General features: G+C 52.6%; 6 protein-coding genes across 6 annotated transcripts; 4 read left to right on the top strand and 2 right to left on the bottom strand.

Annotated features, from left to right (window-relative positions):
- Window positions 1-174: 174 nt before the first annotated feature.
- UHO2_04610 (putative SSL2 - DNA helicase) lies at window positions 175-2,991 on the bottom strand (the record flags this gene model as incomplete). Its single annotated transcript, XM_041554426.1, has 1 exon — window positions 175-2,991. One exon carries the CDS (start codon window positions 2,989-2,991, stop codon window positions 175-177), a length of 2,817 nt encoding a protein of 938 aa, XP_041410360.1.
- Window positions 2,992-3,714: 723 nt separating this feature from the next.
- Window positions 3,715-4,413, top strand: UHO2_04609 (uncharacterized protein; the record flags this gene model as incomplete). The annotated part of the gene is made up of 1 exon (XM_041554425.1): window positions 3,715-4,413. The coding sequence occupies one exon, from the start codon at window positions 3,715-3,717 to the stop codon at window positions 4,411-4,413; it is 699 nt and encodes a 232-aa protein (XP_041410359.1).
- Window positions 4,414-5,194: 781 nt separating this feature from the next.
- On the bottom strand, window positions 5,195-6,605 carry UHO2_04608 (putative RPL11B - ribosomal protein L11; the record flags this gene model as incomplete). The annotated part of the gene is made up of 2 exons (XM_041554424.1): window positions 5,195-5,686; window positions 6,570-6,605. 2 exons carry the CDS (start codon window positions 6,603-6,605, stop codon window positions 5,195-5,197), a joined length of 528 nt encoding a protein of 175 aa, XP_041410358.1.
- A 3,113-nt stretch (window positions 6,606-9,718) lies between these two features.
- On the top strand, window positions 9,719-12,019 carry UHO2_04607 (uncharacterized protein; the record flags this gene model as incomplete). The annotated part of the gene is made up of 1 exon (XM_041554423.1): window positions 9,719-12,019. One exon carries the CDS (start codon window positions 9,719-9,721, stop codon window positions 12,017-12,019), a length of 2,301 nt encoding a protein of 766 aa, XP_041410357.1.
- A 752-nt stretch (window positions 12,020-12,771) lies between these two features.
- On the top strand, window positions 12,772-14,763 carry UHO2_04606 (putative DED1 - ATP-dependent RNA helicase; the record flags this gene model as incomplete). Its single annotated transcript, XM_041554422.1, has 1 exon — window positions 12,772-14,763. One exon carries the CDS (start codon window positions 12,772-12,774, stop codon window positions 14,761-14,763), a length of 1,992 nt encoding a protein of 663 aa, XP_041410356.1.
- Window positions 14,764-20,897: 6,134 nt separating this feature from the next.
- UHO2_04605 (uncharacterized protein) lies at window positions 20,898-24,031 on the top strand (the record flags this gene model as incomplete). Its single annotated transcript, XM_041554421.1, has 2 exons — window positions 20,898-23,775; window positions 23,973-24,031. 2 exons carry the CDS (start codon window positions 20,898-20,900, stop codon window positions 24,029-24,031), a joined length of 2,937 nt encoding a protein of 978 aa, XP_041410355.1.
- Window positions 24,032-24,314: the final 283 nt, after the last annotated feature.

Raw genomic sequence — 24,314 nt, 5'->3', positions numbered from 1 at the left:
TAAGCTGTCAAAGGTCGACGATGCCAAGATACCCATCATACGATTCACCAATTCATGCGTCTCATCCGCTTGGCGTTGTTTGAGTAGCGATTAGGCGCGTGTCTCAGCACGATCGGCGATGCATCGGTTGTGAATCACATTCATTTGCGAGCGTGTATCTACGCGCTACCTTCCTCAGTCATCGTCCATGTTCTTTCGCTTTGCCTTGTCTGCACGCTTCTGGAACAGCTTGTGACGGCCCTGTTCCTTGTTGAGCGCCTTGTTGACAGACCTATTGCGTTCGATGTACGACATATGCTGGGCACCACTGAGCGCATTCAGCGAACCTGTTGTTCGTGAAGCCTTGGCCACAGCGGCATTCATCGATGGCCCTCCTCGACCACCACTGCCCCCGCCGCCTCGATGGGCAGCGCTGCCAAACTCGGTGCCTTGCAGGTCGGAACCTAGATCTGCGTCCGACTCGTTTGCAATGAGAACGCTCTGGAGCAGCTCAATCTGCTCTGCCTGACTCTTGTACACCAACCCCGGCATGTGCTCCATCCCGACAAGATGTGTGATGACTCGGAATGCGTAACCCTGGTCGATCAAAAACTGCTGTCGCTTAGTCGAGTAGAACATTTCAGCGGTGTCCTTGCTGACCAAACTGTAAAAGAAGGCATTGAAGCCCTCGTCGTTCCTTCGCTTAGCTCGAAGGATACGTCCTAGGCGCTGTGCCTCTTGACGTCGCGATCCGAAATGCGAGGAGATCTGGATCAGACACGTTGCTTCGGGCAAGTCGATCGATGTATCTCCAACCTTGGACAGGAAGATCGTGTTGACCAAAGGGTTGTGCTGGAAGTTCTGCAGAATACGCATGCGCTCTACATGAGCTGTACCGCCGTGAATGTAAGGCTTCTTGAGCTTGATCGCATAGGCCTCGAGTGCGAACACGTTGTCCGAAAAGACGATGATCTTGTCGCCTCGATTCTCGTGATAGTCAATAAGGAATTGACAGGCTTGAAACTTGTTTGGGTTCATGCAGTAGAGCAGCATCTTTTTTCGGCTCTTCTCTCGCAAGTACTCGCGGTAAAACTCGGGCGTCATCGGACACCACACTTCGGCGCATTGAACGGTGGCGATATGACCCTTGGCGGCCAAGTCCATCCAGTTGGCCTCATAGAGCTTCGGGCCGACTAGGAAGTTAAGCTCGTCGATCTTTTCGTCTTCGCGCACTAGCGTGGCTGTCAAGCCAAGCTTTGAGTGCGCCTTGATCTTGGTCAATACTCTTCGGAACATGCTTGCGGGCACTACGTGCACCTCGTCGAGCAAGATGAAACCCCACTCACGGCTCTCGAGAAAATTCATCATCTTTTGGGATGTGTGTGAACGTTTGCCGGTGTTGGCCACCATCGAATAGGTGGAAACGACGATGCCCGAAGCCCCCGAGAACTTTTCCTTCTGATCAGCTGTGAAGACACTGATCTGATTGTCTTGGATGTTGCTCCACTGCAGAAATTGCTGTCTCCACTGCATGACGCTGACACTACTGGTGCACAGCACGAGGCAGCTCTTCTTGATTGTACACGCTGCAGTGATACCGACGAGCGTCTTGCCGGCACCGCATGGCAGCACAATGATCCCACTTCTTGCACGACCGTTACCAAACATCTTGGCCAAACTCTTCTCCTGATAAGGTCGAATATGTGTGATGGGCTTGAGGTCGATCTCCAGGTCAGCGTTGAGGTGATCGTTGCGGAAATCGTACTCTTCAAGCATGGGGTAGCCGATCTCGTTGCACCGCTTCTTGACCTGTTCGATGTACTCTTCTGCAATTTCGAAGCTGTGCACTGTATCGTCTTCGTCCAGTTCGTCCGCCTCGTCGACACCGATGATGGCCGAGAAAAGCTCGGCCTCGTCTTCCCTGCGTGCTGCTTCAGCGTTCTCGGGCGCAGGTCCCGTGGCGCCTGCGCCGTTGCTCGCTCCTGCGCCTGGGCGATTGGCGTTGGCCGATGCAGGTGCTTGACCAGCAGCGGCAGCTTGTTGTCTTGCCTTCCTGGCAGCACTTTCGGTTCCTGGAATGACAAGATCACCACGAGTGGGGGCTTGCGTTTTGCCCAACACTTCCATACGTCCAGACCTGGCAGCATTTGGATCTTCGCGCACTCGAGCTGCTCCGATGATGCTGTCCTGCAAAAGGGTCTGGAGAATCTCGGGATGCGCGCTCTCAACAAAGTATTTGTTCTGCTTGAGAACAAGCTTGATCTTGCCGAAGCTGGCCGTGTACTCGCGAATGAAGGCAACCACAGCGTCGGGCACTGGCACCTTGGAGAGCCTGTTAAGGACCTCGATGATATCGTTGGGTTGCAAACCGACGGAGACAGCAGCGTACAGCGAGTAGGGGGTGAGTTTGTATTCATGGATGTAGGCAGGTCGACTGACAGGTTCGGCAATGGCAATCAAGAAGTCTTGGGCCTGCTCGGCGAGTGGACTGAAACCTTCGAGGATGATGTGGCCATCATCTGGTGAGATCCAGAGTGGTCGACTGGCATGATCAAGCTTGAGCGGCATTTTGGTGAAGTCGCGAGTGTGGAAACGTAGCTCGCCAGACTCGTATTGGTCCTGCTCATCGTCTTCGTCCATGGCTGAGCCGTTGAAGCGTGGGGCTGCGCCCGAAAGAGGGTGCTGGCGGGCAATCGCATTTGTTGGTGCCGATGGTGCAGCTTCAGTGGCTTTTGCCTTTTTGCCTAGAGCGCCTTTGCCCTTCTTTTTGCTAGCACCTGTATAGTCGTCTCCAGAATCCTCGGAGAAAACCCCATCATCCAAGGCGAATGGCTGCTCTCCGTCCTCGTCGTCATCATCTCGATAGCTGACAGGTGTGTTGCGGGAGCTCTGGGCTCGAGAGGCTGCAGCTGAACTTGGAGCGTTGGCACCGTTGCTCGCTGCATTCGAGTTTGGCCTCAGCTTGACGGTAAGGCGAGGTCGAGAGCCCTGACCCTGGTCGTTGGAAGACATCTTTGCTTCTTAGCCGTGACCCTAGAATCTGTTCGAAGGCGTGTGTTTAATCTGAGATTCAGTCGAAAAAGGCGAGATCAGACTCAGTGTTGGGTAGCAGCCGATAGAGAGAGAGAGAGAGAGAGAGAGAGAGAGAGAGACAGAAGAGAAAGGACGACGCTGATGTCTGCCTCGTGGTTGCCGTATGCTGATGTTCTGGCATCTATCGGCCTGAGCCTTTTCCGAATCACAACGCCTCGCAGGCCATATGGAGATGCAACAGGACGGTAGCAGGACAAACGAGATCTGCCGTTGTCCGATGTGGGGGGCTTCCAGATGGTAGGAGGTGATGGTTCACGGTGCAAGAAGTAATGCGACTGCTTGACCGAAGCTGACATAATCCCCCATGTCACCTCCTCGCCTTCGTCAAGAGCGGTTTGAGAACGATTTGCTTCCCTGAACCTCCGGCGACATCCTCTGGCAAATCAATTCGACTCAGCACTACCAGCGAATCCTCCACCTAGACCCAGCTCAGCAGCTTGGCTGACTAAAGGTGAGTGACAATTTCGTTCTGAAATGCTGTCAATAGACATACGGCCTAACACGTCTGCTTATTTCTCCACTTGCAACGGCCTCCGGCCAGTCAATGAAGCCGACCACATCCCCATCTCGGCAGCTGGTCTTGTTTTTCTTTCAAGCCAAAACACCATCATCATCACTCTTAGCACGAGCTCAAGTGAAAACATGACAATCATCGTTCATCATCTCAACAACTCACGCTCCCAACGCATCCTCTGGTTGCTCGAGGAGATGGGCATTGAATACGAGATCAAACACTACGCACGCACTCCACAGGGCGTTGCCCCACCTGAACTTCTCGAGGTCCACCCAACAGGCAAGTCGCCACTCATCACGGATACCAACAATGGCAAGAACAAGGTCATCGCTGAATCCGGAGCCATTGTTGACTACCTCATCCGCAACTACGGCCAGGGACGCTTCGTACCTAAGGATTCAGAGCGAATCGAAGACGATGTCTTCTACAACCACTTTGCCGAAGGCTCCCTTATGCCAATGCTCGTCATGAAGCTAGTCTTCAGCATGATTCCTGCCAAGATGCCATTCTTCGTGCGACCTATCGGCAATGCCATCGTCAACAATGTCAACTCGGCGTTCATCGACCCAGACCTCAAGCGCAAAACCGACTTTGTCGCCGATGAGCTCGTCAAGAAATGCAATTCGGGCAACGACTGGTTCGCCGGCGGTGACAAGGATGGCAACCCTACCGCTGCCGACTTCCAGATGGCTTTCCCGCTCGAGGCTGCTCTTTCTGGGCGTATCTCGAACCTCCCAGCACCGATCAAGACCTATGTGGACAAGATTCATGCACGACCTGCCTTCAAGCGAGGTCTCGAGAAAGGTGGCCCTTATAAGTATGCGTGAGAAGTTGGCGATGGCCCAACACTCCTCATCGCCTGTCGAGTATTCTTGGATTCAACCGCAAATCAATTGTATTGCTGAGGATCCAATTGGAAGACATTTTCGTTTCGCTTCAGTCTCACCAGACTAATGACCTGTTGAAATCGACCAGCTACTGAGTAATAAACTCCATTTGATATTGATGTGCGAGTAAGAGGCACCGGCTGATAGCAAAGCTATGAGGCAATCGTGATAGCAAAACTGAAAAAAAAAAAAAGGTCATACGCTGTTACACGGAATCACAAAGTCAAGTCTCAAATAACCCTGAAAGGCTTAAATTCGCCATTTAAAATCAGACCAGGAAAAACTCACCAATTCTACATAGAGCCAGTTGACTAAAAAAAACATGCTTGCTGTCATTACGACCCGGTGAGTAGCCACAATGCCATCTCTGACAATCAAAGCTCAAGCTCAGGGTAGATTGCGCTGTATCACAAGATCTGCAATCGGCGAATGAGATGACAAGAAGCTGAGCTCGTGTGAGAGTCAATTTTTCATGCTATTGCAAATCGCGATATGCGAATAACATGTATATGCGTGGGCGTGTGCTGAGGTGTGTGCTTTTAGTACAACAAATGGGGTGAACGGGTAAGCTTTACAGCGCCCGATGTATGTATGTGATCAGAGATGAGTATGTATGTGATCAGAGATGAGTATGGTGGCCGAGAAAGCCTGTGGATGTCGAGATTGGAAGGAACGGAAACGGTGAAACATGCAAGACGCTGGATCCAAGGGTCGAGAGGATTTAGCGCATGATGATACCGTCGAATCGCTGCTTGAACCAAGCGGCGGTCTCCTCCTTCTTGACACGGTGAGGGGCGCCGACACGCGAGACACGCTGCTTTCGTCGTGCGACACGGGCACCGGCACGGGTCATGCAGACAAAGAAGTCCATACCGAAAATACCGATCGAGGGGTCGTACTTGATACCCAAGTCAATGTGCTCGGTGATACCGAAACCGAAGTTACCGGTGTCGGAGAAGTTGCGGCGGCGGAGCTCGTACTCCTTGACCTTAAGACCACGCTCGATGATCTCCTCGGCCTTGGGACCGCGGATCGTGACGTGGCAGGCGATCTTCTCGTTACGGCGGATACCGAAACCACGGAGGGTGTAACGGGCCTTGCTGGTAACGGGGGTCTGACCAGTGAGCTGTTCAAGCACCTTGGTGGCACGGGTGAGTCTGTCACCCGACTCACCGACGGAGATGTTGACGACGAGCTTGTCGACCTTGAGCTCCTGTAGATGGTCGCAGTGTGAAGTTGTTGGAGATAAGGAGAAGAAATGGTCAGCACGCAGTTCACCGTGGGCACTGTGTGAGATCACGCTATCTGCAAAGAACCGGCTGTACTCTGTTGTCTGTCGATGGGATTGCGGAAGGAAAGCTACTGGCTGTGATTGTGATAATGATGCGTCGAAAGTGGAAACGTCTAGGTTGAGGCTGCAAAGGTGAAGTCGTCGTTGAAAATGGAGCCATGGCTACTAGAGAGCATGGCAGGTTGGAGTCTTGGCCGACAATACGCTGTTGCGACGGAGAGCAGAGACCCTAAGGAGGCCGCAGATGCTCGTGTCACCAACTGCATCCCTGAGCCATGACACGGATCTACCACTGTGGACATGCCACCAATCCTGCAGCATCCGTATCGATCTGCAGTGGTCATGGCTCGACTTGACATTTTTTCCACCATGGATACCTTTTTTGTTGGACTACTGGGCTGAGCTTGCAATGCATGACGTAAAAGTCAATCACGACCGACTTTAACTTCCTTCCGGCTTCTGATGCGGTGAGCCTGTAAGGCGGTGTTTCCAAGTGCTTCTACAACCGATAAAATCGTGACTGCAATGATCTGTGGGCATATTGTGCGTCCAAGGTATGTTGCAAATTGCGAGGTGCTGGTCTTCGCCTTGCTTGCGTGAGAACGGTGGCGGTTGGTGACGCATGCTGGGATGTGTATACAGTCCGGTGTACGAGAAGGGTGGAGAACAAGGTGCTGCGTCGGGTCGATTGTTGATATGATTATGAATGGGGCAGCGTCATGACAAAGTGTAGCCGGGAATTGCAGATGCAATGATGCAATGTATGCTGAAGTAGTGTCGGCATTGGCGTGCTACTGATACGAACCTTCATAGGATTGATTGCTTTGCTGGATTCCGCCATGTTGACTATAGTACGATGCTGTTGATCTTGATGGATGATCGTGACGAAGAGGGTGAAGTTCAACTTGATTTGAGGTTTGCACGCTCAGCTTGCGAAGCTCCGGAGTTGCCAACCCTGAGCGAGACGGTAAGCTTGCCTGCTTGCTTGGCTTGGCTTGACTGTACTCGGACGACTGCATGTCTGCTCAGGAACCTGTCTCCTGCTGTCTCCTGCCTCTTGCGACTGGCCACAATATTCTAAATATCGAAGACTGCTGTTCTGCCTGAATTTATGTTCGGCCGATGCTATTCCACACGTGATTCCAGTCTTTATATTTTTCTTTTTCAGCAGTGAACCGTGGAGTGAGATATTGCGGTCTAACAACCTCCGAATCGGCCTCTGCATATACCAGTCACAATCTGGCTTCCTTGCAGCAACAGCGCCAGCTTGTCATGGCACAGGCGTGCGGAAAGTGCAAGTCAGTATGCAATTAACCCTTCGAGCGATCAGAGAGAGCATCTAAACATACTCTCGGTGACGCGGGAAACTGCTATCTAGCTAAGTGACCACCCCGATCTGTCAAGCTTTTTTCGATTTCTGGGAGAAGCTGAAAAGGACCATGCTCATCTCGATACTTTGTTTGTCATGTAGTAAGTCGCTTTGACAACATCGAGCGAGCAAGCGACGTCAACAGCGAACGGATCGAGGATCACAGAGGCGAGATAGCGATCCGGATATACGTGTGTCTGTCTTTCTCTGACCAAGAGGCGGGGCGTTGTACATTTGAAATTCAGCTTGTCTTGCCTCATATGAATCGCGAGGATGCCCAGAAACCTCATGACCTTGTCTGAGATGCTGATTCTATGCGCGCGCTAGGCTTTGCACATCCTTCGGCTAGGGGTCGAGGGTTGAGCATGGTACCCGATTGCCCACACCCTCTGCCCTAAGCTTGGACTTGACACCATCGCGCTTGACTTTGTGTGCACCACATATGGACAATTCGCAAGACCTGACCCCAGTTGGAACACGTTGACGCTCGAGCGGGACGAGAGAATGACACGTTGTGAACGATAGAACAGAGTTTATAGACCAGACGAGCGGGGACACTGCAAGAGAGTGTTGGGTGGTCTCATAATTTCGGCAAGTGCGCCTCTGAAGCTAGGAGCAACGCAATCCATCAGTTGGTTGAAGACTCTAGCTGAGAGGCGGCGAAGGACCAAGCTTTATCTTTGACGTGTTGTATGGGCTCGATGGGCGCGGGATCGACGTGTTCCATCAGCTGAGCTGAGCCGAGAGCCGCATTCTCACCCTTGTTCCTCATTGAGACATCGGGGCGATCGAAGAATCTGCCTTGCTCTTCTTGCTGGCTAAGTTATAGCGGATGACAGTTGGCCGCAACGTGCTGACATTGCGGTGAAGCTTTCGATTGACTAAACTCTGCCCGAGAGGCTGGGATCAAAGCCTATCATACACAGCTGGTCATAACGGTCTTGACGGTCTGTTCTTCCCGTGGTTCTCCTCTGGCATTGCGTTTAATTGACTGCATATTTGGCTGCTTATCAGTCTGTATGCTGCCACTACATGTGTCGCGATAAACAAGCCTTGCTGTCGCTCGACACTGCCAATAAGCTTGTCGCCTTTGACTGGCATCAGCCGTGACAGCATCGAGAGATCGATGGTGCTGAATTCACAGCTAGATAGGAATAGAATCGACCGAATCGCATCAGTTACAGCTCGCTCCCTCCTTCTGCACGAAACAAGAGAGACAGAAGCGGATGTCTACGTGTAAGGACCGCTGCCGTCTGAGCAGTGTTTGCAATGTAGCACGGCATTCGCGAGAGTTTCGGTCTAGGAATTCGTCGTCACACCCTCGAATGGTGCCGTGACAGCAGTCTTTCTGCCTCTACCTCTCACAGCCTTGGACACCACACCGCAGCAAGAGCGGCACTGGAGCCCTGTGCCTTGTTACCCTGTGCCCAAGTCCAAACCTCTCCTTAGGCCCTTTCGCCCAAAATTTGGTGTGAGCAACAATTCATTCACCGACCGTCGTTTCTCCACACAAAAACGACACAAGCCCAGCAGCAGCGCCCCTAAATTTCAACACTCTAAGCTCGTTCCTTTGCCCTTCTCTCACAGCTCACAGGGGCTACCGGCCTTCTCGCATTGCATAGCAGAGCGACAGAAGCATTTCAGGCTACACTCATAGATAAAAGTGTAGACATTTGAAGCTAGCTATAGAGGGGGGGGGACAAAGGAATGGGTAAAGGGCAGCAAACACGCGCGAGGCGAGACGAGAGTTGTGCCGAACTGTAACGGAAAGCCACACTCATAACTCGCATCACACGGCGAAATGACTGTCTGTCGGAGAGTGCAAACCGAAAGCGAACCATCACATCGCATCACATCACATCACATCACCTCACCTCACCTCACCTCACCTCACCTCACAAGACCTCGAACCAACACTCGAACCAACACTCGGTTCTTGCCTTGCCCTCTCTTCTTGGCTCTCGTGTACACTCTCTGTCCTCACCATCTCTTTTAACCCTCCTGCCCACACGACGTTGCCCTTTGGAGTGTCAGTTGTCTGTATGTATGAGGCTTGCTCGCTCTGAAGCGATCTCGTCAGGAACACCGCTTCTTCCACTGATCTGCCTCTGTACCACATCCGACCCAACTCACACTTCACTGCCATCTTAACCGCCCTTGGCAACAATCTCGCTACCTTTCCTCCTCATCTTCAACTCCCATAGGCATCCTCACTCTCTATCCGAGCTGCACCCACTCTTTCCTTCCTCTTGGCTGCTATGCTTCTGCTCTCATAGCATTGGCTTTTCGAAGCAAGTTTATTCGCTCTCTACATCTTTCTCTGTCTCGACTTCAAACGAGTACCACTGCTTCGCCATCTCTAGTCCCCTTTCGACAACAGCATCATCATCAGCACCTCCTACATCATCATCAGCACCTCCTACATCATCATCAGCACCTCCATACATACACATCAGCTTCTGTATGCTGATACGATGTCGATCTGCTCTCTCATATTGCATTAGAAGCCTCCGCCTCACCCAACACTGGACTTTTTCCTCGTCTCTACTGTCTATATTCTCACCACACACCACATACGCTCAATCATGTCCCAAATAGTCGAATCTCGCTCAGAGTCGGCGCTCACTGCCTCTGCCGCCGGCTCAGAGGATACTGCCTCGTCGAGTAGTGCCATAGAACCTCCCGATAGTCTCCAAGCTGTGTCTACCGGCCTACGCAGCCTCGCCATTTCATCCAGCTCTCGTCCACCCTGCCAATCTACTCTCGGCTCTTCCTATCCTCCACCGACTCCCAGCTCTAAATCGTCCGATCGTCTCGCCCATACCGCTCATATACCACAATCAGCATCTGCTTCCTACTCCACCAGCCCTGCTAGCCGGTACGGTCGCCACTTTCCCATGACCAACTCCAGCTCAACAGACTCGCAGCTCAACTACGACGCTTACCTTGCCGTCCCGGCCAGTCCAAGCATGAGCGAGGGCCTCACCGACAGTCCCGGCAGTGTATCGAGCATGAGCAGTTTCCGACGCGGCGACCTTGCCGACATCGAGGATCTTGACCTCGAGCCTGAACTCGAAACCGTCAGCGAATGCGACGAAGAGTCCAGCAGCCTTTGCTCTCTCGACATTGGCATCGATCTTGACTCGGATTCCGAGCGGGCCAGCTCTCATGGCGGCGACAACGACCACCTCTCAACAAGCGCCTACTCGCTCGGTCTCTCTGCTTCGCATTTATCTCGTCAAGCCCATCAACGACCGGCATCTCACGGCACGGCCGCCTCCGACTATGCCCGTCGCAAGCGTAGCGAGTGGCTGCTCAACAACTACGCCAACAAGATCGCTGCTCGTCGTCCTCGTCGCATCAAGAAAGGTCGTATCACCGAGATTGTCGAAGAAGGAGGCGAGTGCATCAACACTACCGTCATGCCTAAAGCGCCCTTTGCTTGCGGCGCGTCGGAATGGTCATGCGAAGTCTCGGGTCCTCCCCTCGCTCCTCCACGTAGCGTGAGCCCCTCGGATACCGTGCCTGCTGTCCCGTCCCCCCTCTGTTCATGTGTCAGTGCTGAGAATGGCAACCCCACTGCACCCACCGGCTTGGAGGAGAGCGTCGAAACCATCAAGGCTTACGAAGCAGTGGCCAGTGCAAGAGCCCATCGCACAATCCTGGATCAATCTCAAATCAGCTCGCAAGCGGAATCCTCGACGTCAAAGGCCCATGCTGAGCGCATGGACGACGTGAAGGAGGAACTCGATCTCTCACCTCCTAGACTGTCACGCTCATCCAGTCGTCGCAACTCTTCTCCCGTCAAGCTCCGTCCCTGTTTCCGTCAACAGTCGTCCCAGGCTTCGACACGAGAGTCTTCTTGCGAACATGATCCTCCTCGCGGTCGATCCGTGCGCTTCAGCAGCCGTCCTCCACAGGAGTTGCGCACCCACAGCCCAGTCGAGTACGACCGCAAGAGTTGTCCTGTCAACAACCGCCTGAGTCCAGCCGACGTGGAAGAGCTGAGGACCATGAAGATGGAGATGGGTCTCCTCGAGGCCAGATGGACTGCTGTCGCTGCTTGCAAGCCCAAGAAGGTCGAAGGCACCGAAGGCACCACTAAGCCGGAGAACTACAATGCCTACAACGCCGGCATCGCTGCCATCAATGCCTCCCGCGCTTGCGGAGCCGAGTCGGACTCGACCACAGGCCCAGGATCTGCAGGCAGTCCAACTGCACGCCTGCGACAGCAAAAGGAGCGAGAGCGTCTGCAAGAGCGTCAGCGCAACCTCCCTCACTATATGCGTAACCGCCCATGTGTGGCTTCGTCGGAAGCCTTGTCGATACGCAACAAGTTTGGTCAGGCGCCACCACCACCTCTGCCCGGTACTCCAGCAGCAACAAGAGCAGCAGCAACAAGAGCAGCAGCAGCAACAGCAGCAGCAGCAGCTCGTGCTTCTTCCATGTCGCCCAGTCGCTCCACGTCTGCTCCACCTACCCGCCGATCTGCACAGGATGCTCGTTCGCCGCGTCGAATGAGCTTTCAGAATATGCCCACCGGTCCATCCGAGATTCCGGTGCTGACACAAACGAGCCCGTCACCACCGTCATCTCCAAGATCCAGCCTTAACAAGCAACTGAACAGCAGTCGCGAGACGTGGAGCGGAAGCGTAGGCCCTCATCTCTCTGCCGAACGCGGCAGGCCTGGGCCTTGTGCGGCGGCCCCATTGCCTTCTCCCTGGTCGAATGGATCGAGCTCGGCGACGTCCTCCATCTACTCGAGCACGTATTTCCCCAGCGGCCCCTCCACGCCTTCCTGCGTCAGCTATCCCGGTGGCAATGGCTACGACAGTCCTGCGTCGGAATTTTACGAGAGCGGTAGTGAATATGACATGATATGCTGATCGCGTCCATCTTCCGCACCGGAGTGTCCGCCTTTGTCCTCGAGCCTTCCCCACCCTCCCCAAAGTTTCTCTGTTCCTATTTCTTCTTATATCTTGTTCCCTTGCACCTTTGTCCCTTGCTTTGTTTGTCCTTTCCATGTGTTACCGTCTATTTGCATGTCTCTCTCCACGTCCCGTCCCGTTTCCTTTTTGTATAGTATCGCATATCTACTTCCAGCAATTCATTCTGACATCGGATCTCGTGTGTGTCTTCAGTCGTGCTCCGCCAACCTCAACATGAGAAGACATTCGCGAGCCTAGATCGTCTATACACATCTCCCGATCTTGACTCAGAGTCGCGTCGCGTAAGGAAATACAGTGGTCAAAATCTCTCTCTCTCTCTTTCTCGCACGAGCTGGCAAATCCAGCAGAAGAGCAGATCTTCCCGATCGGCGATTTCCAGCCTCAGCTTCAGTCACGGACTTGAGCCAATTCAAATCGGCAAAGAAGAGAATTCGAAACTGAGCATTCCCCTACTTTTTCGAAATTGCACATTCTGTCCCCTCACGCTTCACAAGAGAGGAAAAAATTTGCGCCCCTTTTCCTTAGCCAGACACAGTCCTCGAGAGTTTCGACGCTGACTTTCCAAGCGCACAAAGGCTCAGTCCATGGACCGCACAACACGCCGACTGAGCGTTTTGTTTTTGTTGGAGCAATTGGATAAAAGCAAGTTGTCGGCAAGGACCTCCTCCTCTCGCCACCATCATCCAACCATGACTTACGAAAACAACACACAGCAATACGGTGCTGGCACCGCCGACATCGAGTCCAAATTCTCCAACATGTCTGTTCAGAATGGTGCCGCTGGCGGTCCTCCCCGAAAGGCCTACGTTCCCCCTCACCTTCGTGGCCAAAAGCAGAGCGCTTCGCTCAACTCTTCCGCAGCTTCTTTCAGCCCTCGTGCTCCTGCCGCATTCAACAACAGCAACGGTGATAGCAACGGCGCCGCACCTGCTGCCCCTGCTGCCTTTAACAGCGTCAGCCGTGGCGCTCCTCGCGGTGGCTGGGACGCTCCTGCTGCTTCTGGCGTTTACGGAAGTGCCCGCAACGGTGGCGGATACAGCGCCGGTCCACGCGGCGATGGCTCCGGTCAGTGGAAGGACGGTCAACACGTCCCTGCTCCTCAGAACGCACGTCTCGAAAAGGAGCTCTTCGGTGAGGCTGGCGACGGTCTTCACCAGAGCATGGGTATCAACTTCGACAAGTACGGTGATATCCCCGTCGAGGCCAGTGGTCGCGATGTTCCCGAGCCTGTTACTACATTCACTTCGCCTCCCATCGACGCTCATCTCCTCGAAAACATCAAGCTTGCCCGCTACACGAACCCTACTCCTGTCCAAAAATACTCGATCCCCATTATCGAGCTCGGTCGTGACTTGATGGGTTGTGCCCAGACTGGTTCCGGTAAAACTGGTGGTTTCCTCTTCCCCATTCTTTCGGCTCTCTTCACCCACGGTCCTCCCCCTCCCCCTGCCGAAATGGCACAGGGTGGATACGGTCGCAGAAAGGCATACCCCAGCACCCTTATCCTTGCTCCCACTCGTGAGCTCGTCTCCCAGATCTACGACGAGGCTCGCAAGTTCACCTACCGTGCCTGGGTCAAGCCGGCTGTCGTATACGGTGGTGCCGACATTGGCACTCAGCTCCGTCAGATTGAGCGTGGCTGTGATCTCCTCTGCGCCACTCCTGGTCGTCTCGTTGACTTGATGGAGCGCGGCCGCATCAGCCTCAGCAACGTTCGTTTCCTTGTGCTCGACGAGGCTGATCGCATGCTCGACATGGGTTTCGAACCTCAAATCCGCAGGATCGTCGAAGGCGAGGACATGCCTGGTGTCATGGACCGTCAGACTCTCATGTTCTCGGCCACCTTCCCCCGCGACATTCAGCTCCTCGCCAAGGACTTCCTCAAGGAGTACGTCTTCCTCTCGGTCGGCCGTGTCGGTTCCACCTCTGAGAACATCACCCAGAAGATCGAGTACGTCGAGGACGAGGACAAGCGCTCCGTCCTTCTCGATGTTCTTGCCTCGATGCCCAGCGGCGGTCTCACCCTCATCTTCGTCGAGACCAAGCGCATGGCCGACATGCTCAGCGACTTCCTCTTGCGATCCAACATCGCCGCCACCTCGATTCACGGTGACCGCACTCAGCGTGAACGTGAGCGTGCCCTGGAGCTCTTCCGATCCGGAAAGACTCCCATCATGGTCGCCACTGCTGTCGCCGCCCGTGGTCTCGATATCCCCAACGTCACCCACGTTGTCAATTACGATCTCCCCTCTGATGTTGATGACTACGTCCACCGAATCGGTCGTACCGGTCGTGCCGGTAACACTGGTCATGCCACTGCCTTTTTCAACCGTGGCAACAAGAACATCACCCGCGACCTTCTCGAGCTCCTCAAGGAGGCTAACCAGGAGGTTCCTCAGTGGCTCGAGGCTGTTGCTCGTGAGAGCATGTTCGGTGGTGGCAGCAATGGGGGCCGTGGTCGCGGCCGTGGTCGTGGCCGCGGCGGTGCTTCTTCCTTCGGTAGCCGTGACGCTCGTACCATGAACGGTCCCTCGTCCGGCGGTGCACGCGGCTTTGGCGGTGGTTTTGGCGGTGGAATGGGCGGTGGAATGGGCGGTGGCTACGGTGGAGCTGCTGCTTACGGCGGCCCTCCCCCCGCCTCCAACGGTGGTGGCTACGGCGGTAACTCGTCGTGGTGGTAAACATCTCGCCCTCTCTCTGCTTGCCGTCGCCTGATCTGTAGCTCATAGGTCTGGACTGCCGGCATCAAGCTATGTTTCCAGGTTTCTCGCTTCTTGGCCGTTCGATACTTTTCTTGGCCCCTCCGAAACGCACGATCATCTTCTATCTCATCCCATCTCATCAAAAGCATAGCGGACAATTTTTCTCGCCTCCTTCTCCTTCGTCTCGAGTCCGTTCTGTCGTGACAGCATGGAGCGTATATCCTACCATCACAGCATGATCTGACTCGCCTTTTTACCTCGCATTTGCATGGTTTATATAAGCTACCAGCTCGATCGTTTTTCTAAACGATTGCGCTGTTCGGCTTGATTTTTTCAGCCTGACTCTGTACGAGTGGTTCTCAACTGGTTCCGATAATCTGCATCCACCTTTGCATCACTTATAGAGTCACAATCAAGCCTCGTCGCATACAACACATCAAGATACCATGCAAGCAATAGTTTCCCTTTCGCAAGTAGTACGGCCCTGTTCCTCAATCTAGCAGACATTCGCATCTCGGTGATGCAAGCAAATCTCTTTTGGTTTCCAAGCTTTGGTTTTCTCCTCCTTCGGTCTGCTCGAATGGGCCCGTCCTGCATTCGACTCGAGTCGACTCCGATGACTGGTGTTCATCTTTCAACAAAAGCATCGTCGGTCTGTCAAGACCCCTTTCTCGGCTCTGGTCCATCATATACCCCTCCAATTGTCACGTCAAATTGTCTGCTTTCCGTTCTTACCGTCTCGGTCGTCTTCTTCGGAAGAGCGCGACGAACACCATCCACGTCCTTACATCGTGTGTACTTGTAGTGGCCACTTTTCATGTCCTGAGTTCCGCCTGGGCCAACCATGGTTTACAGCCGGCCTCGCCTTTCTGCTGTAGATACTTCTTTGCAATCAATGTTCATACTCTGTTGTCATTCTCAACCTTAGACCCCAGTGTCTCTGCACCACTTGAACGTGCCTTGCAACTCAGAGGATTGGTTGACATCGAGACCCTATTGACCTTTGTGTCCTGGCATGGACCTTTGCAATCTCAAGCTCATTGATGAGAGCGCATTGCGCAAAGCTTCTGATATCCTAGAATTGAAGATAATCAAGGTATTATACTCTGTCTTGGAGCCATGATCAGGCTCCTTTACCACAGACATATGACTTTTTGAATGCTTATCATTTCTATGATGAAATGTGACTATATGAGCATATATATACCTTCTCACTGTCTCCGAACATGTTGGGGTGAGATGAGTCACATCCTGTAGCACTCCTGAGTTGTCGCCTTCTGCAGTACTCCTGATCTGTTGCTATGGCAACCCTTATGTACTTCATTGTATACATCACTTATGTGTCAGGGGTCTCGCGCCTGAAACCCAGGTTGGTCTGTCGAGATACTCGGTGACTATCAAACTGTGCAACAGCTATTGTCTCGGTATCGGTGACTATCAAGTTGCGCAGTGACAGCAGGTGGCATTTGTTGTATATACTATCATAGGTTTTGGCTGACCTCTGTGGACACTCCGTTCAGGGGTAGCTTGGCATGATCAATATCAATGTTATGATGACACCAAGGTCTGGTGTGAGTGTTGATGATGATGAGGTTGATGGTGTTGGTGATGAGATTGGTGATGTCAATGATAATGAGGTTGATGGTGTTGGTGATAAGGTTGGTGGCATCAACATGAGTGTCCAGTGTGTTGACTTGATGCTTGAAGTGATCCCCAGACCGCAGTGGACTACTGCCTTCGGTTCTATCTTGATCCGGACTGCTAACCTGCTATGGGCGCCTTCGGACGTCAGGTAGTGGTGATACAACACACACACTACGATGAGGAGCAACCTTGATAGATTGCTGCTATGCTGACTGAAACTAATATATACTTATGCTGAAGTGATAACTAGTTATGGTGAGTAGAGTGGATGAGGATCCACTCGACCTATGATGATGAGAAAGCATGGTTATATACCTCTTCACAGCATCGCCAGCGATGCTGCTCCTGCTCTCTCTCCAGAGAGTACCCTCTTCATCGAGTACTGCTCAGGGGCCTCTCCTGCTTGGCACCCCTGTGCCTCTTGAGTGGTGTTGACTCCTTCGACACTGCTCCTCCTCCTCATGACCTGGTGTCGACTCCTTCGACACTGCTCCTCCTCCTCATGACCTGGTGTCGACTCCCTTGACACTGCTCCTCTTCCTCAGGACCTGCTTGCTGGTGTCCTATGACTCTTGTCTCTCGAGCCCCTGAGTGGTAACCATCTGAGCTTGGTCCTCTTCGTGGCTGCACCTGCTCCTTAAGCTTGGTCCTCCTTGTGGCTGTGCCTGGCCCTCCTCACATGTGGCTTGGTTCTCCTTTGCATGTGAGTCCATAGGAGTCCATGGTCTCCATGGAGACTGCACTACGACCATGCTCTCTACTGGTATCAACTAGATCTTCGATACCTGTGCTCCTTCCATATGAACCAGTGACCCTCCTGCTTCTTGAGCATCCAGGCCCATGACACTATGCATGATCTCAGTTCCTTGATGTCTCGGTTAAAACTCATGAATCCCATTTGGAATGCCAACATATCTTTAACTCCCCCCTTGATGGCATCTCCAGGGGGGTTAGGGTTCTAAGGGCGTCCGGCCGTGGGGCAGACGCATCTTGCCCTCCTGGAAGATGGTCCACTTCAAAATTCAAGATAGTCCATTTCAAAGGTCCAATACAAAGTTGATTTTCTGTGTGCACTGAGCTGGGAAGACAGTCAGCTACAGATCAAAGATGGTCCAATTGAAATGGAAGACAGTCAACTACAGTCTGGAAAACAGTCCAATTCTAATTTGATGTTGCAGCAACACAGGAACATGGTCTACCACACACTTGTCAACTACTATTCCAGCCATGCCACCAATCACCTGTCCAGTGTGCAGCTATGCTTATGCTGAAAGCAACATCACCAACCATTTGCATAAGGTGCACAAGGGCATTGCAGTCAGTCAGGATGCTGCAGCTGCTGTTGGACTTGTTGCATGCTTTTGTGGACAGGTGGTCATGAATGTGGCAGCACTATGCAAACACCAAGGCATCTGCAAATGCCAAGGTGAGAACACACAGCAGACTCAGGTGGAACCTATGCCTGCAATTTCAACTCAGCAATCTCATGATGTGGTAAGTCCAGAGCCTGGGCCTGCAGCAGACATGCAGTGTGAATCTTTCCTGGATGTGTTGGATCCTGCCATCCTTGCAGAGGAGAATTCAAATTTGAATTCAATTCCAGAGGCTGAGCCTAGCATGGCAGACTCAGAGGAATTGCCTCTAGCACTTGTGGAGGATAACTTGGACTATGTGATGGCCGAGGCACAGGCAGAGGCACAGGCACAGGCATCAGAGCCAGAGGACATGCAGATGGAAAATCCAACTAATTCTGAACTTGACATGTCCTCTGGTGAAGTGCCTGACCCTAGCCCTAGCCCTAGCCGGTGTGTCTTGCTTGCGGGCAACGCACAATTGCGCTCCGCCAAATTCGAAATTCACGCGACTGCGTTGACCCCCAACGCACTCGAAATTTACACTGCTCAAGTGCTGCAATGCAAACAAATTTATTTTCGCTGGAGCAGCGCAAATTGAGCAACGCACAGCTGGAGCAACGCACTCACAGCTGGAGCAATGCACACTCTGCTGGAGCAACACAATCTGAGCAGCGCACAGCTCGAGAGCAATGCACTGTTTGAGAGCAACACACTGTTCGAGAGCAACGCACTGTTCGAGAGCAACGCACAGCTCAAGAGCAACGCACTGCTCGAGAACAACACACTGTTCGAGAGCAACACACAGCTCAAGAGCAATGCACTGCTTGAGAGCAACGCACTGTTCAAGAGCAACGCACTCACAGCTGGTGCAACGCACTCACAGCTGGAGCAGCGCAATTTGAGCAATGCACAGCTCAAGAGCAATGCAGAGCTCCAGGACAACACTTGCACTTACACCCCACAACTACTCAGCCTTACAACACCTTTGTCAACATCATCAGCCTCCTTTGCACTCTTAGACCTTTGTTCTTGCTGCCACTACTTCTCATCATCACTGCACAACATAATCACCACTTGTCTTCATCAGCTGTTGTTCTCTCTCATGCTCACACCTCACTACTGCTCAGCCTTACAGCACCTTTGTCGACATCATTTCTCTCTCACGCTCACACCTCACTACCAATCAGCCTTGCAACACCTTTGTCAACATCATCAGCCTTTGTCCTTTATGCTCTCACACCTTTGTCGACATCATTAACCTTTGTTCTTACACTCTCACACCTTTGTCGACATCATCAGCCTTTGTTCTTACACTCTCACACCTTTGTCCTTTATGCTCTCACCCCTTTGTTCTTGCCACTGCTGCTTTTCTCACCATCACCACACATCACCATTGCCACTTGTTTCCTCCAGGCCTTTGCTCATCATCAATCCTTAGTTGATCTTCAACCCTTTGTTCTCATCATTGCTTTGTTGCACATCACCTTTCACATCACTGCCTGTACTCTATTCCCACACTCAGCAATCCAATGTTGTTGTTCCCCATCATCATTGTGTGTGTGTCTGCACATGCATCCTTTGACTTTGTCGTTGCCAACACCTGAGCTCCTCAGCATTAGCATATATACCAGCCCTCTTTCACAGCTATGGCAAGTCTCCTCAATGCTCACATCTCTCAGCACCATACCACACCAGCAACATCTAGCTCTTCTTGCCGCTAACACCAACCACAATCTACAATGTCTCAATCATCTTCCATCTCCATTGGTGCCAGCATCAACACTGCTGCTGCAGTCAGGTACATGCTATTATCCTCTTCCTTTGCCTGTTCCTATTGATCTCCAACTGACCAGTCTCTGTCTCTTACTGAGCTTTGCTGTCACTGTCACAGTAGCAGCATCAACCCCTTCACTGAAAGCCAAGTTCCTCTTGCCATCATCAAGAACCTTGCAATGCACAGCGCCAATGCTCTTTCAAACCCTGATGATGCTTTCCCATCTCCAGTAGCTGATGACCTCACTCCTTCTGATGCCATTGACAGTGATGATGACTTGTATGTACACTGCTTCTCTCTCCAGTGTATCTTCTTGATCAGCATCAACTGACGTCACTTGTGCTATCTATGCTCTCCTTGTCATCAACAGCACTTTGCTGCTCCCTGCTGCCAACCAGACTGCTCTTGCTGCTCCAGTTGATCTGAAGGTTGCCAACCAGCTTTGCAGCTTCTGCCTCCGCCTCCTCCAGCACCCTTCTCTTCTCCTCTGCACTCGCCCTGAGTGCACTCACCACCTGCCGCTCATCCCAACCTATGCCAATGTGTCTCAGCACCTCAAGTCCCACCATCATCCACTCACCAAGACTGGCATCAAGCTGTTGGAGGAGACACTCCTTACTCTCAACCTTGTCAGCCCTGCTACTGTCAGCATCAACACCAATCTACTCCCCATCAACCTCATCAAGGAGCTTGATACATTTGATGGCTACTGTTGCAGTATCTGCGAGTATGCTGTCAAGTCGAGCTCCTCTGCATACAAGCACCAGCGCAGCAGCCATGATGGCAAGGCTTCTGTCATCCACCCTGTTCTCATTCAGCCCATCTTCACCAGTGGTCCCTTCACCTGCTATGTGTGGGTCTTCAACAGCAAGCTTGAGCCTACACCCCCTCCTGTTGCCTTCAACATCAACACCAACATCAACACAGAGGAGGACACAGCTTTCAAGGAGCAGCTGGAAGCATTCTTTGCCAAGGATGCAGAGCTAATGGCAAAGGCAGATCTGGACATGGAGGGCATTCAACCATGAACTGTGACTGGCAATCTCAGCCCATGGCTCAAGCAGCTAGGCTGGCAGGAGTACTGGGCTGGCAAGCCAGTGGCAGCCATTGGTTCCCTTGGCTGCAACCCTCACAAGTGGCCAGGTGCCCACCAGGACTTCCTTCACTGGCTGCTTGGCATGACACAACAGTGTACACAGCAGTGGATGGAGGCACTTCTTCAATCTGGCTGCCAGGTGCAGCAAACCTTCCATGCCTTTGACGACACCCCTAGCCATCCATACTCCCTTGATCAACCCACAGTCATCAAGCGTGCTGACTGCTGGGCAATGCTCATCACCATGCTGGCTCATGTCATGCTAGATGGCAAGGTTCTTGGCTACTATGGTGATGATGATCAGGATGCACACCTTGGCATCAGTGAACAGCTTGCAGGGCTCTTCGAGGACCTTCAGGACCTCTTCCATGATCCCAATCTGGATGTTGATGTCTCCATGCATCCTGATGTGGTTTTGCAAGCATTTAGTGGCATCCAGTTGATCAGTGTCTACCTCATCACCCAAGATCCTCCTGCCTATGGTGAGCTGGAATGTCTTCCTCTGCTATGCACCTTCCTCCACCTCTGCCTCTCTCCTGATGGCACATCCAAGCCGGTCAATACAGCAACCTCGATCCTGGTCAACTTGGAGTTTGCATTCCGTGCAGTGATGCATCACCACCTTCTCCACCCAGAGCATGGCACTCTCATTGGCAAGCCAGTCCCAGAGATCAACAAGGGGGTTCAAGCAGTTATGAAGCGTTACCTGTTCAACAACAGCTACTCGGCAAGTGCTCATCTGCAATCCCTTCTCTGCTATGGGACCAAGCTGGCTAAGGATGATGGCAGCAGCCTCTACTTCCAGTGGTCTGAGGATAGGAAGCTGGTGACTTATGGCACCAACACAATCAAGATCAGCTGCCTTCACACCCTTGTCCAAGGCACCTTGGACTGTGCCACCTCTCTGTTGGAGCAGCTGCTGCTGAAGGATGGTGCCTTGTCTGAGCATGTGGATCTGTCTACATACAAGGACCACTTCTGCAACAGGGAGCCAGGCTACAGCTTTGTTACTGCTACAAAGCAAGATACTGGCACCTTTTGCCTCCGTCAGGCTCTCAAAGGCTTTCCTCAGCATCAACCACTCCTTGATACTTGCTCAGCAGAGCCAGAGTTTGACATGGCTGCTGCCCATGCCTACTTTGCCCTTCACAACGAGTTCAACAAGCTCCTTGCTGTGCTCATTGAGCTCACCAGTGGTCTGCCGGCAAGAGGCACAGAGCTGGTCAAGCTGCAGCACACCAACACATTGGTCAGCCAGCGCAACCTCTTCCTTGCTGATGGTCACTTTGTCACTGTGCTTGCCAGCAACAAGGGCAAAGGTCCATCCAAGCTCATCCCTCGCTTCCTCCCTCATGCTGTTGGCCAGCTGGTGCTCTTTTACATCATGGAGGTAGTGCCTTTCCTGCACCTCCTCTTCAACTCGGTAGAAGTTGCACAGGAGCCAAGTGCTCTCCTCCTTGTCAATCACAGGGGTCAGCCATGGCAGACCAATGACATCAGCAAGACATTACAGAGTCTTTGTCAGGAGTTTGTTGGCCCATCAGCAAGTTCTCTCCACATACACAACTGGTGGCAGCTGTCAGTCAGCATTGACAAGGTGCTCATCCGGCCTGGCCTTCCCTCAGAGGAGTATGCTGACCATTCTCACGACTTGCAAGCTGGTCACTCCACATCTACTGCTCAGCAGCACTATGGTCTGGACAGCAGCATGCTACTTGAACTGACACAGGAGAGCTTGGATTGTATGCTCTCTGTCTCCAAGAGGTGGCATGCATTCTGGTGTCTGGCTTCACACTACCAGGATGCTGTGCAGCCATTGGATGCAGCAGCACCTCCTCAGGCAGGCTCTGCATGTGTCAATGCTGCCTTGCCTGTGGATCTCAAGCACAAGTTGGACAAGTTGGAGGAAGATGTCTGGCACATCAGGAGAAAGGTGGAGGAGAAGCCATCTGCTTCCCTTGCAAACATCATCCCTCCTGTTGTCGAGAACCACCATTCGGCTGTAATACCTCCTGTGGTCAGAAAAGCCCTCTTCAAGGTCACCGGTAGCCACTGTACCAAGACAGTGGAGCAGGCATATGCACTCAATGCCATTCACAGGTGTGAGTCACCACTGATCATTGTCATGGCAACAGGCACTGGCAAGTCTGCACTCTTCATGACACCTCTGTTTTGGCTTCCTCCTACCTCGGTGGTGGTGGTGGTTGTACCATTCATTGCGCTCATGGAGGACCTACTGGAGCAATGCAAGCTTGTTGGGATCGTTGCAAGCAAGTGGTCTGGGTACAACTGTGCCAAGAAGGTGGAGGGAAGTCAGCTTGTGTTGGTGGCTGCAGAGAATTGCTACAACGAGCACTTTGGCAGCTGGGCACAGGAGATGGTGGAGCAAGAGTGCCTGGCAGCCATCTTCTTTGATGAGTGTCATGTCTGCATCACACAAGACTCCTTCCAGCCATCAATGGCAAAGATCAAGCAACTGATCACCACTGTTCCAGTGCCTCAGTACTTCCTCACTGCCACCCTGCCGCCAAGCCTCCTGTTGACCTTCAAGGCTGCACTTTGTCTCCCACAAGATGGCACTGGTATCATCCATGCTGCTACCAACTGCAACAACATTGCCTACTCTGTTCAATGGCTGCCATCCTCTGCAACCATGGACTTTTACTTGCAGCAGCTTCTCCGATCCCATCCCCATGGCTCCATCATGGTCATCTGCCATTCAAGGATAGCTGCCGAGACTACAGCCAGGTTGCTGAGTTGCCAGTGTATCTGGTCAGAAATGGATCAGGCAGACAAAAAGGCTATCCTCTTGTTGTGGCTTGCCTCTTCAGCAGCAGAGATGGATAACAGCAAGCATGTCTTGGTGGGCACAACAGCCATTGGCACTGGCATCAATCCTCAGCATGTCAGCTTGGTTGTGCACATGGGTGGAGCATATGATATGGTCAGCTATGTGCAGGAGTCAGGATGTGCTGGCAGGAGTGGTCAGCCAGCCAAGGCAGTGATGATGGTCTATGATGGTGTATGGTTGGAGGACAAGGTTGATCTGTATGTCAAGGAGAAGGTGTGCAGATGTGTAGCTATCTCTAGCTACATGGACAGCATGCCCCTCACCTGTCTCAGTCAGCCAGACCTTGCTCTCTGTGACCTCTGCAGTCAATGTGTTGCAGGTGATGCAAAGACTCTGCCAAAGCCAATGACATCTATCAACACACCTCCAAGGTCTGACAAGTCTGAGCATTATCAACAAACTGCCTCAGCTGCTTCATCTTTGCTCTGTCCAGCCAATGCAGCAATGTCTCTACCTCCTTCTCTGCAGAAGATACAGTATCAGCAGGGCATGGCCGATCTCAGCTCACTGGCTCAGCATCCAAGTAACGCTGCCAAGAGCCCTGTTGACATCCCCTCCACCATTGATCTTCTCCACAAGTTGTCCAAGCAGTGCTCCCTCTGCTACCTCTTTGGTCATCGGCATAGCTGCATTGGAAAGCATGGTGCTGACCATGCCTTCATATCGTGCAAGTGTTGGCCCCTGATTGAGGCATGCATGCCTCAGTGGCATGAAGGTCAGATCAACAGAACTCACCTTGGTCAGGTGAAGAATCAGATGAGGAGGGACAAGCCAAAAGGAGTTGCCTGCTACACATGTTACACTCCTATA

Source organism: Ustilago hordei (genome assembly GCF_900519145.1).
Source record: "Ustilago hordei strain Uho2 genome assembly, contig: UHO2_contig_10, whole genome shotgun sequence".
NCBI lineage: Eukaryota > Fungi > Basidiomycota > Ustilaginomycetes > Ustilaginales > Ustilaginaceae > Ustilago > Ustilago hordei.
Note: the sequence above shows the minus strand (reverse complement) of the source record. Positions and strands in the feature narration are given on the sequence as shown.